The following is a 16775-nucleotide window of genomic DNA, read 5'->3' on the forward strand; positions in this document are numbered from 1 at the left end:
AACAATCTCACCTTTTGGTAACCATAGAACACACTCGCAATCAAAAAAAAATATTGGAACCAAAATCAACAGTCAGATAAACACCAATGTTCAGAGCTATAAACTTAACACAAAACGGAATCTGTTAAAAAAGAATCAAACTCCTCCTGCTCAAAAGCAATATTCAAACTCCTAGCCAGATGGCCACAAGATACAGCCCCCTTGAACAAGAATGACGGTTACAACAAATTCTTCTCTTTGTCCACATTCAAAAAAGTAGTAAAGGACCTTTTATTGCATTCCATAACAAAAGCAAATAAGAAAGAACTTATTCACCCTCTGCAACAGTGCACCCTTTCAAGGCACGTTAAAAAACCCTATGGACAAGGTTTTTCATGTCTATTGAAGCTTTCAATAAATAGACAGCAACCAAAAAGCGAACTTCTATACTAGTATCTAGCCTCACTATCATGAGTTTCCATTATTAGAGCACATAAGGGCAGCGCCATCAAGGTCCTCATCCAAATAGCAGAAGCAAAACAGCAGGTAACTTAAGCAGGAACACCGGCTGCTGTGGCCTCTGTACCGTATCTACTGGCCGCTTGCTTCTTTGTGATGAACCTGGCAGCAAAAACATTTCACTTACATCTTCCAACTACCAAGCAAAAAATAAAAAGAATTGAGGGAAAAAAAAAAAGTGAGGCTACCTGAAGAAATCACGCCAAAGCAGCTCAAAGACCAACCAGTTCGGCCCTTTCTCATTTGGATTTGATCCCATAGATGCAAATGCACCACTGAGAAAAAACCTAAGCATTAAAAAATGCTCTCTCTCTCTCTCTCTCTCTCTCTCTCTCTCTCAGAGATGCGTCAGCAGCCCGCCCAGATCCGATAATCTTTGACGCCACAGGAGGCACCACTGCTGGAGATTACATGCGACATATTTTTGCTCTCATGGACCATTTGGGTCTCTAGTAGACGTTAATATAATCTCTCTCTCTCTCTCTCTGGACCCTGGTCACCACCAGCTCATCAGCCCCAGATTCAGGAGATCTTGGCCTGCCGTCAAGCGGGCTTATCCGCACAGCAGACTATCGACATCTCTAGCCTTCTTGTATAACCCATGATGGACATCCTGGATGGCCACTGCCCAGCATACAGGGTTGATCGACTGTTTTTATTCAGCTCTCCCATATCTCATCACTTATTGTACCCTATACCTGGCATAATATTCACAGGGTGCCCCTATGTGGGCTGTGCCTACTGCTGCGCTCAGAACTGCTGACATGAGGTATGCATATTGAGGGTATGGTTTGGACTCGCTACAGGATGGCCAAGAACTCCACTTGCCTCCAGTCTTTGTTAGCCTTGCGGCATTCATCGTTGGCACATCAATCTGCGTTGTGCCGTCGCTCTTCCTGGTCAGCCTCAACTTTGCACCTCAACTCTTTTAACCACAACCCCTCTAGCTCCATAAGTCTTACATGGTCTCTTTCTCATTGTTCTTCTCTGTAGGGCCTTGGGTTTTATTTATCTGCATAAACAGCTACTTCATTTGTTGCATCCACGGCGTCCATCTAGAGGGTAACTATAGTCGGCCAGCCCACTGTTTTTATGCTGGCCGACCAGCTCTTGTCCAACCTATAAATAGGTGGCTTGGGTTTGCATCATTAGCACTTCATTATTCAGCCATTGCTGTTGGTTGTATGCACCTACGGGCAGCCCTCGTGCTCTACTTCAGCAGATAACAAGTTTTCTACTTCAGTTCTTCTGCACGTGTGTTTCTTTGCCAGATCTATTTGCTGTTTTTCTGATTTACAGCCATTCTTTCATGGTATCTGAGCCCAGTGTTGCAAAGGGACCCGCGTTTTCTACATCTACTGCTGTAGGCAAAGATCCACCACATCTACATCTACAAAGGAGCTGCGTTTTCTGTTGAGGACCTGCGTTTTCTGTTGAGGACCTGCGTTTTCCACAGAGGTGCTGCGTTTTCAGATCTCAGCCCCGTATTTTGGTGCTACAACAGGGTTTTAGCCCAGGGAGTCATTTTTTACCTCTCCTTTTGGTTTCCCACCCTCCCATCCCTTCTTCTCCTTCCTTTCTCTTGGCTGCACTCATCTTTCGAGGAGGAGTTTGCTGATTTTCTGATCAGCTTTGTTGAAGAGGAGGATTTTGCTGCGTTATCGGAGATATGGCTTCTGGTCATAGTCATTCTTCTCACTCGGGGATTCTCTTTTCTTCTCCCCGATCCCAAGCCCCAAATTCACAGGGATCTTCTTCCCAGCTTCCTGTTTCTCTACCTTATTCCCAGATTCCTACTTCTTTTCCTTCCATACTCCCCACCACCACCACTTCTCTTTCTCCCCTCCCACAAACCCTCATCCCAACCCCTTCCCATGTGCCATCCTATTCCCCCCCTCAAGTGAGTGATTCCATGAAGCTGACTGCTACCAACTACCATACTTGGTCGTTTTATATGCAATTGCTTCTCGAAGGAGCAGGTGTGTGGCCCTCTGTCACCACTCCTCACTTGGTGGATCCCGCGTTTCGTGGAGTTTTGGATGCACATGCCCGTCTCATCATCATCCATTGTATGACACCATCTATCCAGGCACAATTCATATCTTCCCAGAGTGATGCCAGTCAGATGTGGAATGAGATTCAGAGGAGGTTCGGGAGAGTATCTTTCGTGAAGATTGCTAAGTTGGAGGCGGATCTTGAGAAGATTACCATCAGTGACTCAGATAATATCATCGATAAGATTGGGGAATTCACAAGGATCAAGAGGCAGCTTGAGGAGTATGGGAGCTCGATCAACAACCCGATCCATAAACTGCTTGGTAAGCTGCCATCATCCTTTGACTCTTTCAAAGATCACATCTACTTCCGTGAGCCTCTACCCTCTTTTGAGGAAGTTGTGACTTACTTACATGACAAATGTTTATTGAGAGGCAAAGGGAAGACAGATTCTGCTTTTGTTGCCCAAAGTAAGGGCAAGTTCAAAGAGGAGGCAGCAACAACAAAAGCGAGAAGGGCAAAAGCAAAGGTTCTAAGGAATCCAAAGAAGAGTGTGCCTATTGTGGTAGGCCTGGCCATACGGAGGCTCGGTGTTTTGCAAAGCGTAATGATTCCAAAGCCGCCAAAGCCAAGGACACCTCCAAAGATGCTGACAAAGATTCCAAGGACAAAGGCAAGGATAAGGTTTCAGAGGAGGGCAATGCCAAAGTGGCATACATGGTAGTTACAGATTCTCCTCTTTCTTCACAGGATTCCTTCCTTGTGGTCACAGAGATCACTTCTGATGCAGAGGTGAGTGCCACACATGGAGAAATTGAGTGGATTGGTGATAGCGGCACTTCGGCACATATGACCAAACATTCTCACATTATGGAGGATTACAAGCCACTTTCTTCTTCTGGACGCATTGGAGATGACTCCTCCTTACCTGTCCATGGAGTTGGTAACATTTCTTTTGGTTCCTCTGCTTCTTTACATGATGTTTTACATGTGCCATGTATTTTGAAGAATTTGTTTTCAATGAACATGGCTGCTCAGACGGGACTTGGCATTTATTCCGATGATGAGGTGATTGAGGTGATTGATCGGAGGACTCTTACGGTTGTGGCTAATGGTGTTCATGATGAAGGCCTCTACAAGATCACCAACTTCTCTTCTCAGATTTCTTCCTTGGAATCTCATCTTCATCAGCTTTTCTCTCCCTCCCATGCCTTAGTTTCTATTGTAGATACTTCTTTGTGGCATTCACGTTTTGGTCATGTGCCTATTGCCGCTCTACAAAAGCTTCATTCCAAGCAACTTGTTAGTGGACTTCCAGAGTTGAGAGCTCTCCCACACATTTGTTCCTCTTGCATGATGGGGAAACATCACAAGGAGTCCTTTCCAGAAGAGGCTACACATAGAGCTACTCGGAGACTTGAGTTGATCCATGCAGACTTGGCTAGCCCTATGGAGGTTGAGTCCCTTGGCGGGGCCCGTTATTATATGCTCTTGGTGGATGACTTCACACGGAAGGTATGGGTGTGTTTCTTGGCACGCAAATCTGATGCATTTGCCAGTTTCAGGTCTTGGCTTTCAATGGTTGAGAACCAATCTCAAAGCAAAGTTTCATTCTTACGAACTGACAATGGTGTGAGTTTGAACCTTTTGATGAGTTTCTTACTTCTAAAGGATTCCAGCGGCAGACGACTGTTCCTTATACTCCTCAGCAAAATGGAGTAGTGGAGTGGAAGAACCAAACAGTGAAGGAGATGGCTTGATCCCTCTTGCATCATGCGAGTCTTCCTCTGTGGCTACCTCAGTTTATCTCATCAATCGCTCTCTCACAAAGGCGGTCAATGGGAAGACACCAGAGGAGGCGTTTTCTGGACATAAGCCCTCCGTCTCACACTTACTAGTATTCGGTTGTGTTGCGTTTGTACATGTGCCAGGTCAAAAGAGGACTACACTTTCCCAAGAGTCGAAGAGGATGATCTTTATGGGACATAGTTCGAAGTCGAAAGGATACCGCTTTTGGGATCCTGCGTTGGAGGACATCATCATATCTCGTGATGCTCGCTTTGATGAGACCCTCTTTGGATTTGATTTCTCTTCACCCATGCAGTTTTCTGAGGATATTGATCCATTTCCGCCCGATATCGGTGAATTTTCTTTGCTCCCATCAGGCACTTCATCACCCCCTGTGCCTCCGGTGACTTCAGCAGCGATTCAGCCCGCTGTTTCAGCCCCCGTTTCTGCTGTTTTCAGCCCCATACAGAGTGCTGGACCATCTTCCGGAACTTCTCAGCCAGTCTGGACAGCCTCTACATCATCACCCACACGCTCGAACGTCCCTTCTTCATCCCCGGCTGCCCCGGGTGCGTCCATTACAGCTGCGGATACTTCCTCTTCCACATTTGTGAGGAGGGCTGGTCCACCCCGTTGGGTCCAGCAATTACTTCGAAATTCTGGCCTTTCTGACAGTCAGTTGCATAACAAAGTCTCTACTTCTTCATCCGGTTTGAGGAGATCTTCTCGAGTTCCCACTCCCACAGTGAATTATGCTCTTATGAGTACTTTGCAGACGATTGATGAGCCCGAATCTCCAGAGGAGGCCCTTGCCCAACCACAGTGGCGACAGGCTATGGAAGCCGAGATGTCCTCTATTGAGAGGAATCATACATGGGATTTAGTACCACGGCCTTTACATCGACGAGTCATCGGTGTCAAATGGATCTTCAAAGTCAAGTTTCATGCAAATGGTACTTTGGATAAGTACAAGGCCCGTCTTGTAGCTCGTGGATATGCTCAAAAGGCCGGCGAAGACTTTGATGAGACATTTGCTCCTACAGCCAGGTTTACTTCCATTCGTATTGTTTTGGCTCTGGCTGCTCGTTTCAGATGGCCTGTGTTCCAGATGGATGTTAATTCTGCCTTTCTGAACGGTGAACGGTGATTTAGAGGAGGAAGTTTATGTGGAGCAGCCTCCTGGTTTTGTGATTCAAGGACATGAGGACCATGTTTACTTGTTGAAGAAAGCTCTTTATGGTCTCAAACAAGCACCTCGTGCTTGGTATCAAAAGATTGATGCTTTCTTGTTATCTCTTGGTTTTGAGAGGTCATATGCAGATCCAAACCTCTATGTGCTTCTTTCTGATGGGGATATATGCATCATTGTGCTTTATGTTGATGACCTCATTCTTGCAGACTCACAGATTGAGTTGGTCACTCAGGTTCAGTCTCAACTTTCCCTCACGTTTGAGATGACGGACCTTGGCTTACTTCATTATTTTCTTGGTCTGGAGGTTTGGCAGAGAAATGATTGCATCTTCATTTCCCAGGAGAAGTATGTGAAGAAGTTGCTTGCAACTTATGGTTTGACAGATTGCTCTCCTCTCTCTTGTCCTATGGATCCCAATGCGAAATTGTCTAAGGAGGATGATACACCTTTGGTGGATTCCACAAAATACCGGCAGTTAGTTGGCTCCTTGCTTTATCTTGTCAACACCTTACAGGATCTCTCTTATGCTATGAGCGTACTCAGCCAGTTCTCTTCAGCAACTCGGAGATCTCATTGGCACGCAGCTTTGAGAGTGCTTCGGTATCTTCATGGCACATCAGATTATGGCATCACTTATTCTGGTGGTTCTTCTTTGGTGGGCTTTACGGATGCTGATTGGGCTGGTTGCATTGATACTCGGAGATCTACTACGGGATATTGTTTCATGCTTGGTACAGGATTGGTCTCTTGGAAATCTCAGAAGCCAAGGACAGTTGTTGCTTCTTCTACCGAGGCGGAGTACAAGTCCTATCTTCTCTCCGCAGCCGAGGCATTATGGATACATCAAATTTTGGAGCATTTATGTTGTGCGGATGATTCCCCTGTTGTCATCTTCTTGGATTCTCAGAGTGCCATTGCTTTAGCTCAAAATCCTGTGATACGTGGCCGCTCCAAACACATTAAGGTTCACTATCATTTTGTTCGGGATTGGATTGAGCTTGGTCTTCTTTGCCTTGAGTATTGTTCCACTCAGGACAATCTTGCTGACCTCTTCACCAAACCGCTCCCTCGAGCTTCTTTGGAGGTCTTTCTTCAGCGTGCTGAAGTTGGTCCGCCCATCTGGCGCTAAAGAGGAGGTGTTGGCATTATCATCTCCAGATTGGGCATATATGTGCATATTTCATGCTGTATCTGGCCAGATTTATGAGGCCATGCATTCATCTTATTTTAAATATTTTTCTACTATTTTTGTCTATTTTTTAGACATTATTTTAGTATTTTTTGCATAGTCGGCCAGCCCACTGTTTTTATGCTGGCTGACCAGCTCTTGTCCAACCTATAAATAGGTGGCTTGGGTTTGCATCATTAGCACTTCATTATTCAGCCATTGCTGTTGGTTGTATGCACCTACGAGCAGCCCTCGTGCTCTACTTCAGCAGATAACAAGTTTTCTACTTCAGTTCTTTTGCACGTGTGTTTCTTTGCAAGATCTATTTGCTGTTTTTCTGATTTACAGCCATTCTTTCATGCAGACAGTAGCTTAACCCCTGCGCTCCTAGCAAATGTCTGCATATGAACAATTTAGGGCTTCCATGATACTCTCTTTTGAGTTACCTTTGTCAGAAAAAGGAAGAAATGGATCTCTCAAGATTCCAAGTTCTCATGTCAATGTGCTTGGTCCATGTATGTCAGTCTGTAAAAATGAACATGCGACTATGAGAGAGCATTACATGGATTATTTCATTGAATTGTCTCACATCGTTTTATTTTTCACGGAATTAACTCTCATTGTTTCATAGCTCCCACCCATAGGGCTCTTCCACACAAGCACCCAGCTGATACCCCTGTGTGCCCTCTGTTGTAAGCTATGGTAAGAGGGGCACAATCCCTCCCAGCTCACACAAATTGCTGCATAAGCTCTTAGCCAAGCCTAAATTGCTTCCACCTTTGTTTAGTTTCTCTTTACCAGCCCCTCTACTTCCATTAACCTACATTGCATATGAAAGATGTTCGAAAAAGTTATAGCAAAGAGGCTACTAAAAGATAAGTGTCAGACTTGGTCAGAGAATCTACAGAGTGAGGCACGGTCTCCATAACAAAGATAAGGGTGAACCTGAAGCTCTTTGCCACCCAACAACACCAGGGCCACAACACATTGAAGCTCTTCTACAACGGTCTTCATGCTTGTACCCATTCTTGTGTACATGGCCCAAAGGCTTCTCAACTCACTGCCCTCTCCCAGGCTAAATCTAGAAAAGATGGAGACTCCTGGTATTCTAAACTCATTCATATATATATGATTGTAAATATAGCAAATAACACACTAAGCATGATTTGCAAAAGCAAAGATGAACCTATTTCATTGTTCAACAAATGAAGAATCTAAATATAAAATTACAGACTCATCTTACCTATTTTGTTCTTTGTTCTTTAACTCTTCGAATACGCGACGTGGTGAGAGGCAGCCCAAAGCCAACCAAGGTGATATCTTGGATGAAAAATTTGACCCATAGAGACTTTCCGTAGAACTGGCCTTGTTGCTTGCCTGTCTTGCATAATCTGCAGCAAGTCTCTCCAGCCTTTGCAAAGCTTCCTTCTCCCCTCCAATCAATGGTGTAGCTACACTTGATCCTTCCTGAAGATTATATGTTCACAAAATTATTAATTCAGTGATGAGTGACAGATTATTAATGAAAAAAACAGCACAAGATGCATAACAAACAACCGAATACCCTTAGTTTTCCATTGTATAACAAGCCTTGGGGTACTTCAGCCTACTCTTCTAAAACTTCCAAACTTCCATCGACACATGATGCACAATCTTGCAACAAACACAACTGTAATGACTAATTGGAAGGAATGCTGGCAAGCTCATCATGTAAGACCCCTACCTACCAGACACCTGCGATTAAGCAAAACATGGAAACACATGGACACTGGCATAGAGCCATTCAGGCTCACCCCCGAGCATGGAGCTTAGTAGCATCTGAGACATGGCTCTGCGTCCCATACCACCAAAACACTGTTAGAAGTCATCTCCTGTCTTTATCAGACACCAGGGCCTCTGTTGTGGGTGTGCCCGCCCTATATAGGTGTTTTCTCATTTTTCCTCACTCCCCGTATTTTTTCCCCATTTTTCCCTATTTTTCCCATGGTGTGGGAGGCAGTTTTCTGCACCCCGGCTGATCCAGATGGTGGCCGACTGCTGGTCCGATGATCTGGTTGCTGGCCGACTTCCCTGTGTAGTCCCCGACCTCTCCTGCATACTGGCCGACTATGTGCAGCTGGCCGACTGGACGTATGGGCTGGTCGTGGACATGTAGGCCAAGTCGGCTGTTTTTTGCACAGGCCAACTGCATGTATGGGGCCATATAAAATGGCCCCATGGCCTCCACATCATTGTATCCAGTTTTCAGATTCAGGATCTTGTGTATAGAGAAGAGTTACACGCCTATCTCTCTCCTTCTCTTGTGCAGTCTATTTTCTGCACTCTACTTGCTCTTGTGGTCTCAGATTTGGTTATCATCTCCGCTGCGCATTCTGACATGGTATCAAAGCCCTAGGCTCTTGAAAGATCTTGGGAGTTTTCTGAGCAAGAGGGGGATTGTTGCGTTGCTGATTGGTGGACTGTTAGGGACTGTTCGGGAAGAGAAGTAGCAATAGGAAGGCGGGCTAAGTTGCTAGACAGCCACTTGCAGGTTTCAAGCTTTTTTTTCCCACCCCACCCACCCACCCGCTGATTTCATCGTTATCGGGGTTCCACGGCCGGAAGCAGAGGAAGGGGAGTTACTGTCAGCGAAGAAGGACCACGAGGCACAGACACAAATGTGGGATCGTGTCAACGCCAAGGTCCGGTCATTTATCTTCCTCAACTGCACACCACAAGTAATCAATCACGTTAAGCATATGATGCTGGCCAGAGGCATATGGCAGCACTTGGCTTCTCTTTATAACAGGGTATCGCCCATGAAGAGGATTTCCTTGGAAGTGCAGATGCGGGTTATGAACCCTGCAAAGTCGTCGACGATGCGGGAGCACATTAACAAGCGACGGCAAGGGGGGCAAGCATGCCTCCCGTGCTCTTTACGTCCTTGCTCTTGGTTTTCATCTTCTGTCAGTGCATGAAGTATGCAAGACTGGCTTTCGGGTGGAATTTGAGGAGCATTCAGTTGCTCTATGGAACCGTGAGACTGGCCAGGTTGTTTGGGAAGGCGATGTGGAGAATGGTATCTCCAAGCTCTCTGCACTCTCCTCATTGACAGGTTCTCAGGTCGGAGATCTGTGGCACTTTCGTTTTGGCCACTCAAATGTGGATGCATTGCAGCGAGCTTTCCGGGACCAGATGGTGGTTGGCTTGCTAGATGTTGGCAACAGGCAAGGACGTTGCAGTTCTTGCATTTGTGGTAAGCAGCACAGGGAATCCTTTCCGAAGCAGGCTTCCAAGCGGGCTTCAAAACCATTGGAGTTGATTCACACTGACTTGTGTGGACCTCAGCAGACACCACCATTGGAGTTGATTCACACTGACTTGTGTGGACCTCAGCAAACACCATCATTGGGAGGATCTCTCTATTTCATGCTGCTTGTTGATGAATGTACCAGATTCACGTGGGTCTACTTTCTTTCACAGAAGGACCAAACTTTTGCACGGTTCAAGGATTGGCACGTGATGGTGGAAAAAGAGTCTGGATTGCAGGTAAAGACTCTCAGGGCTGACAAAGGGGGTGAATTCTCCTCGAATGTATTTCTCAGATTTTGTGCAGATCATGGCATCAAGAGGAAACTGGCCAATACAAGATCACCTTCAGAGAATGGAGTTGTTGAACGCAAAAACAAGACTCTGGTGGAGATGGCGAGGACCATGCTAGAGCATCATGATCTTCCTCGTCCACTTTGGGGAGAGGCTATGGCAACGGCTGTCCATACCCTCAACCGGTCTCCAACAACTTCACTACCTAATATGACTCCATTTGAGGCATACTTTGGCAGGAAACCTGATGTCTCGCACTTCCGTGTTTTTGGGAGTGATGCGTATGTACATATTCCGAAGAAGCAAAGGGGGAAGTGTCACCAGGAGGTGAAACTTTTTGCAGTTGATTTCCTTATTTACATTTCTTTTTAAATATATATATATATATTTTTCTTTTCTTTCTCTTTGGTTGCTGTTGTTTTCCCCCGGGATCTCTTGGAAGGGCTTGGGCCATTGCAATGTCAGAATGGGTCAGCCAGTGGGACTTTGCACCAGTGGTTGGCTAAGCCTGAGAACTGCATTGAAAGATGAATGACAGTGCCCAGGACATGGGCATTGAAAGATGAAGGACAGTGTCCAGGACATGGGCATTGAAAAATGAAGGACAGTGTCCAGAACATGGGCACTGAAAGATGAATGACAGTGTCCAGGACATGGGCACTGAAAGATGAATGACAGTGTCCAGGACATGGGCACTGAAAGATGAAGGACAGTGTCCAGGACATGGCCACTGAATGAGGGTATAGGCCAGTTTACATTAGTAAGTGGCCGCCACCGAAATGTGAATGTATCTTGAATTCTAAGCAAATTCTGAAGTGACCATAGTGGTCAAAGATGGTCAGGAGACCAGAAGGAATGCAGATGACATCATCCCTAAAATTTAGGGAACTGCTATTTTTGGCAGTGTCAGAATTGAAAAGTGTTCGCGTCAGTTTGTGCGGAATGTCAAGGGGACCAAAAGCTGACAAAGGACTGTTGTGAGAATGTGAACCAGTCAGGAGATTTTTAGCCTGGAAGATTGCATGTGGAAAAGGCTTAAAAATGTGCCAAGTGTCAAATTTTGGTGCATTTTCCTCATAGAGAAGAGGGAAGCGTGGGAATTTGGGGAAGGAGGCTAATTTGCAGCCATCGTGGTGTTTTGTTGCAGAAAAACCAGCTATTGTGGTGCACTCCCTTGCCCTACAACTCATGAATTGAGGGTTGAGCTTGCCCCACACTCTCTCTCTCTCTTTCTCTCTCTTGCAGACTATGGAAATGCTTTCATCAGATAAAATCAGGTACAATTGTGTGAATTTCATGCTTATATGCAAAGGCTAGTTGCCTCCTTGAACAGGAACAGGTGTAGTTGGTTCCTACACCAAAGCAGGGACAGAAGAGGGTAATAACCTCTTCAAAACAATGCTGTTTCAGCAATGTTTAGGTGCTGTTTTTGGGCTGTTATGTTGCCCGGTTGATGCCAAAATGCAGTAGGACTTTGCTAAAGTCCTCCAGGACAGTACAAGGGTTATTTTGGGCTGAAAACAGAGCTGAAAACAGGTCTGTGCAGAAAATTACAGCAAGCTGAATTGTGATGTTTTGGACTCCATTGGGTAGCTTGATGCCTATGGAAGTGAGCCTGCCAGTTGGGATTCATTCTGAGATGTTATGGAACAGTTTTAGTGCAGTTATGCTGGCAAATTTCTCCTAGAATTTGTAAAATTCAGCTAATGCAAGTAGAGTGCTTTGTTGCACTTGTGCTTTGTAATTTCCAACCTTTTAACAATAAAGAAATACCGCAAGGGGCGCCGGACTTCGGGGCCAATGTGTTGTTGAGCGAGGGAGCGAGGATTCTGTGAATGTGTGTCTCAGTAAGTCCAGGTTATTTGTGAATGAATTACCGCTTTATGTGTCCATAGACCGGTTCCATGGTTCCATTGCCGGGATAGGGTCCTCTTTTCTGCAAGAGCCCGGACACGGATTGGATTGGGTGAACAGGAGACACACATAGTGAGGTACAACTGATTACAGGTGAGAAAGAGTACGGTCTCTTTCTTTGGATACAGGTTCCCTTAAACTTCAGTTGACAGTATGACAGACAAAGGGAAAGGCAAGCTCCCTGCCGAAGAGAGTTCCTCTTCTACTCGCAGACAGCATATAGAGGTGACAGGTGCCCAGGTGTCAGCCTCTGCTCGGATGGAGCCAGTAGTACAGCCAGCCTTGTTAGAGGAAGAACAGGAACAAGAGGATTTATTTCATGCGCAACTCCTGAGCATGGTTGGTACCTTTGAACAATTGGTGAAGAATCCCAGGATGAAGAGGTATTTGCAGTCAAGGATAGGGGATTCCCAGGCTGAATCATCTCAGCATGCAGTTGAGAGGGCACAGGAACAAATGCCAAGGATGCCACAGCATGTAGAGCAGACACCAACAGTGGCAGCTGATCCAGTGCAGCATGTTACACAGGCACAGGTACATGCATTTAATGGCCAGGAAAGTAATGTGCAAAGGGTCATGTCGACCATTCCTCCATTCGTTGCTTTCCAGCCCGGCTATTTTGGTGGTGGGTCTGTTTTCCAGGCCATGGCTAGACCGCCCACAGTTTTGCCAGGATTGATGTCAAGAGGGTCACCAGGAATGATGCCTATGGAAGCTGTGAACCCTCTTTATGCCAATATAGGTATGCAGCCCGGATTTCAAACTTATTTTAGTCCAGTTTTGGGGCCTGCAGCGCCTGTCAGTGTGGCTGAATTTTCTCAACCTAGTGGACAAAGAGCAGTAAGGACTGATGCAGAAAAGGTGCAAAAGGATTACAAAGAAGGAGGTCAAGCAGTAAAGTTTGAGACTTTCAGTGGGATGCAGGACAAATTGAAAGCGCTGACTTTCATTCAGCAGTTTGATGCAGCATACACTGGGGGTAACTTTACAGAGTCTTCTAAGGTGCGGAAGGCTGCTACTTTCTTGAAAGGTAATGCATTGCAGTGGTGGACCTCACTGTTGATGCAAGGACAAGCACCTGCTACATGGGTTCAGTTTAAACAGCAGTTCTCTTTTGCCTGGCTTACAAATACTTTTGAAGTGGATGTTATGACAGAATGGCACAAACTTGATGCAGCCAACTGTGTAAATTTGGAAGAGTATAATAAGAAGTTTTGGGATGCACTCTTGCCAGTAACTTCCTACAGGACAGTGCCATTGTCAGAGCAAATAGAAAAGTATTGCTGTGGTTTGCCCAAAGAAATCAGGGATTATTGCATTAAGACCAATGTTTCTAATATGACTCAGCTCATTGAGAATGCAAATATGGCTAATGCATTGCTACAGGGAGGTTCACGTGGCTTTAAGAACACAGTGAACAAGGAACCTCAGGGCAAACAGGAACCACTTGTGAAGAGGGATTTCCCACCTAGACCATTCTATAGAAAGAAGCCATTTGAGAAGAAGACTTCGCAGTCACAGCCTCAGAAAAGTGCTGGTCAAGGCAAAGGACAGAAGAGGCCACTCTATGGCAAGTCATTTGAAGAGAGAAAGGCATTGATGCAAGCTGGGAAATGTTTCATCTGTGAACAGAAAGGGCATATGGCTGCAAAATGCCCACAACAGCCAGCAAAAGATGCCAAGGATAAAGAAGGGCCACCCAAGAAGAAGACAATGCCGAGTGCAGGATTGGTACCTGACATGGTTGGTGACCAGCCATGTGATAATGCTACAGAATTGTGCAGAGCATGGGGTAAAATCAGAGATGCTACAGTGCTGATTTTCTTTGACCCTGGTGCTCGAGCCAACTTTATTTCACCGGCATTGGCAGCCAAGTTGGGAATTCGTGCTGAAGAGATGGGACCAGTTGGACAGGCTGATTTGGCATGCCCTGGGCATTCAGTTCCTGTCACTCCTATACTTGGCAAACTTCGCATGCATATACAGAGTTATGTGGACACAGAGGAGTTTCTTATCATGCCCTTGGAAGGATGTGATGTCTTGTTGGGAATTCCATGGTGTCATAGGAAACATGCAGTGTTGGATGCTTTCAACAAGAAAATCACAATTGTACATAGGGACAAGACCCATGTTTTGGATGTGAAGCTGAAAGGAGAGTCTGTCCCAGTCATTTCTGCTTCTGCTATAACTTCAGTAATGAAAAATCATCTTTCTGCGTACTTGGTTTTTGCAAAGCAAGTGAATGAAGTTGAAACTGATTTGTCTACACTAGACGAAGATAGAAAAGCTTTCTTGGATACGTTCAAAGACTGCTTTTCAGAGTCTTTACCAGGAGAGTTACCTCCTGAGAGGCCAGAGGATCATGCCATAGATCTTATTCCAGGGTCTAGTCCGCCCAATAGGCCACCATACAGGGTTAGTGCAGCCCAGCAGAAAGAGATTATGACACAGGTTAATGAGCTGTTAGAGAAGGGACTAATTCAGCCTAGTAGTTCCCCGTTTTGTTCACCTGTGTTACTAGTACAGAAGAAAGACGGTTCATGGCGAATGTGTATTGACTACAGAGCCTTGAACAAGAACACGATCAAGAATAGATTTCCGATTCCGCGCATAGATGATATTCTTGATCGTTTGCAAGGAGCAGAAATATTTAGCAGGATAGATTTGAAGAGTGGGTACCATCAGATTAGAATCAGACCCGAGGATGTGCACAAGACCGCATTTCGCACTACATTTGGTCTCTATGAGTTCTTAGTCATGCCCTTTGGATTGACAAATGCTCCTGCCACATTTAACAGAATGATGGACAGAATTTTCCGTCCTTACAGAAGCTTTGTGGGCACATTCTTTGATGACATGATAGTCTATTCAAAGAGTGAAGAGGAGCACAGAGACCATCTGACAGCAGTCTTTAATGAGCTGAAACACAACAGATTGCTCATTAATGGCAAGAAGAGTGAATTCTTTCTGAAAGAAATTCATTTCCTTGGGCACATTGTATCAAAGGATGGTGTCACAATGGATCCTGTTAAGATTGAAGCAATCGTTTCATGGCCAGATTTACAGACTGTGCATGATGTTCGCAGTTTTCTTGGCCTATGCTCTTACTACCGCAGATTTGTAAGGCATTTTGCAGAGATTGCTTCACCGTTACATGCGCTTGAAAAGAAGGCCATTAAATGGCAATGGACAGATAAAGAGAAATCAGCATTTAGATGCCTGAAACAGAAAATGACTACAGATCCTGTGTTGACATTGCCAGATTTGTCTAAATCATTTGTTGTGCAGTGTGATGCATGTGGGAACAGCATTGGTGCTGTCTTGATGCAGAATGGCCGAGTCGTGGCATATGAGAGTAGAATACTCTCTGACACTGAGAAGAACTATCAGATTTATGAGAAAGAGCTGTTAGCTGTGATCCATGCACTTACCAGTTGGAAACACTATTTGCTTGGTGCTGATTTTGTTGTGCAAACGGATCATCAGACGCTCAGATACTTTCTCACACAGGCAAAGTTGTCAGAAAAACACATGCGTTGGGCAAATTTTCTGTCAATGTTCCATTTTCAGATAATGCATGTGGAAGGCAAGAAGAATGTGGTTGCAGATGCATTGTCTCGCAAACCACAAGTGTCAGCTGTTTCTATTTCTTATCACCAGGAATTGGATGATATGAAAGAACAGTATGCCAGTGATGAAGATTTTTCCAGAATCTATGAGCAGCTAATGAATAATCAACATCATGATCACTATGTTCTGAAAGACGGCTTTCTCATGATGCATGGAAAGCTATGTGTGACTAAGCAGTTAAGGCCGAAAGTAATGCTAGAAAGTCATGCTCCACCGTATGCTGGACATCGAGGCATTGATGCTACAGTGAAAGCGGTAGAGACTTTCTTTTATTGGCCAGCTTTGAGACGTGATCTTGATGCTTATGTCAGATCTTGCCTAGTATGCCAGAAGGTCAAGTTTGATAGACAGAAGGCACCTGGGTTATTGCAACCACTGCCTATTCCAGAGAGACCATGGGAAAGTATTGCCATGGACTTTATTTTTGATCTTCCAAGGACAACGACAGGCAATGATGGAATCTGGACTATAATATGTAGATTCAGCAAGCAAGCACACTTCATTCCTGTTAGAAAGAAGATAAAGCCCGAGCACATGGTTAAGATTTTCATGCAGAATATCTTTAAATACCATGGTATGCCACAGTCTATAGTCAGTGATAGAGACCCAAGGATGACTAGCTTGTTTTGGAAAGCATTGTTTGAGAATATGGGCACGACCTTGAAATTCTCATCTTCTTTTCATCCTCAAACTGATGGGCAGTCTGAAGAGGCTAACTCTACTGTCTTGGATCTGCTGAAATGTTATGTGTCAGAACATAAGGCAGCTTGGGAGCATTATTTGCCATTAGTAGAGTATGCTTATAACAATACAGTGCATTCCTCTACTGGCAAGGCGCCTTTTGAAATTGTTGAAGGTGGCAAGAAAGTACCTCCCATTCTGCAGACAAAGGATAAGATATTTGAAGCAGATCGGTATGTTGAGGGATGGCAAGAAGCGTATAAGAAGGTCAAATATGCCTTGGAAAAGTCACAAGCTAAGCAGAAAAGAGCTGCTGACATGCATCGT

General features: G+C 45.1%; 1 protein-coding gene across 1 annotated transcript in view; it reads right to left on the minus strand.

Moving 5' to 3' along the window:
- Positions 1 to 246: 246 nt before the first annotated feature.
- The window catches only part of LOC147618880 (blue-light photoreceptor PHR2-like), a 29035-nt gene continuing 12506 nt past the window's right edge, over positions 247 to 16775 (minus strand). Inside the window, exons 2-4 of the mRNA XM_086773979.1 lie at positions 7885 to 8108; positions 687 to 773; positions 247 to 600 (exon numbers count right to left, since the gene is read on the minus strand). Of these exons, the coding sequence (XP_086630105.1) occupies positions 531 to 600; positions 687 to 773; positions 7885 to 8108 (381 nt within the window). The 3' untranslated portion in view covers positions 247 to 530. The remainder of the gene's footprint in view (positions 601 to 686; positions 774 to 7884; positions 8109 to 16775) is intronic.

Source organism: Cibotium barometz, chromosome 34, assembly GCF_041138505.1.
Source record: "Cibotium barometz isolate CiBa-2024 chromosome 34, ASM4113850v1, whole genome shotgun sequence".
NCBI classification, from domain to species: domain Eukaryota; kingdom Viridiplantae; phylum Streptophyta; class Polypodiopsida; order Cyatheales; family Cibotiaceae; genus Cibotium; species Cibotium barometz.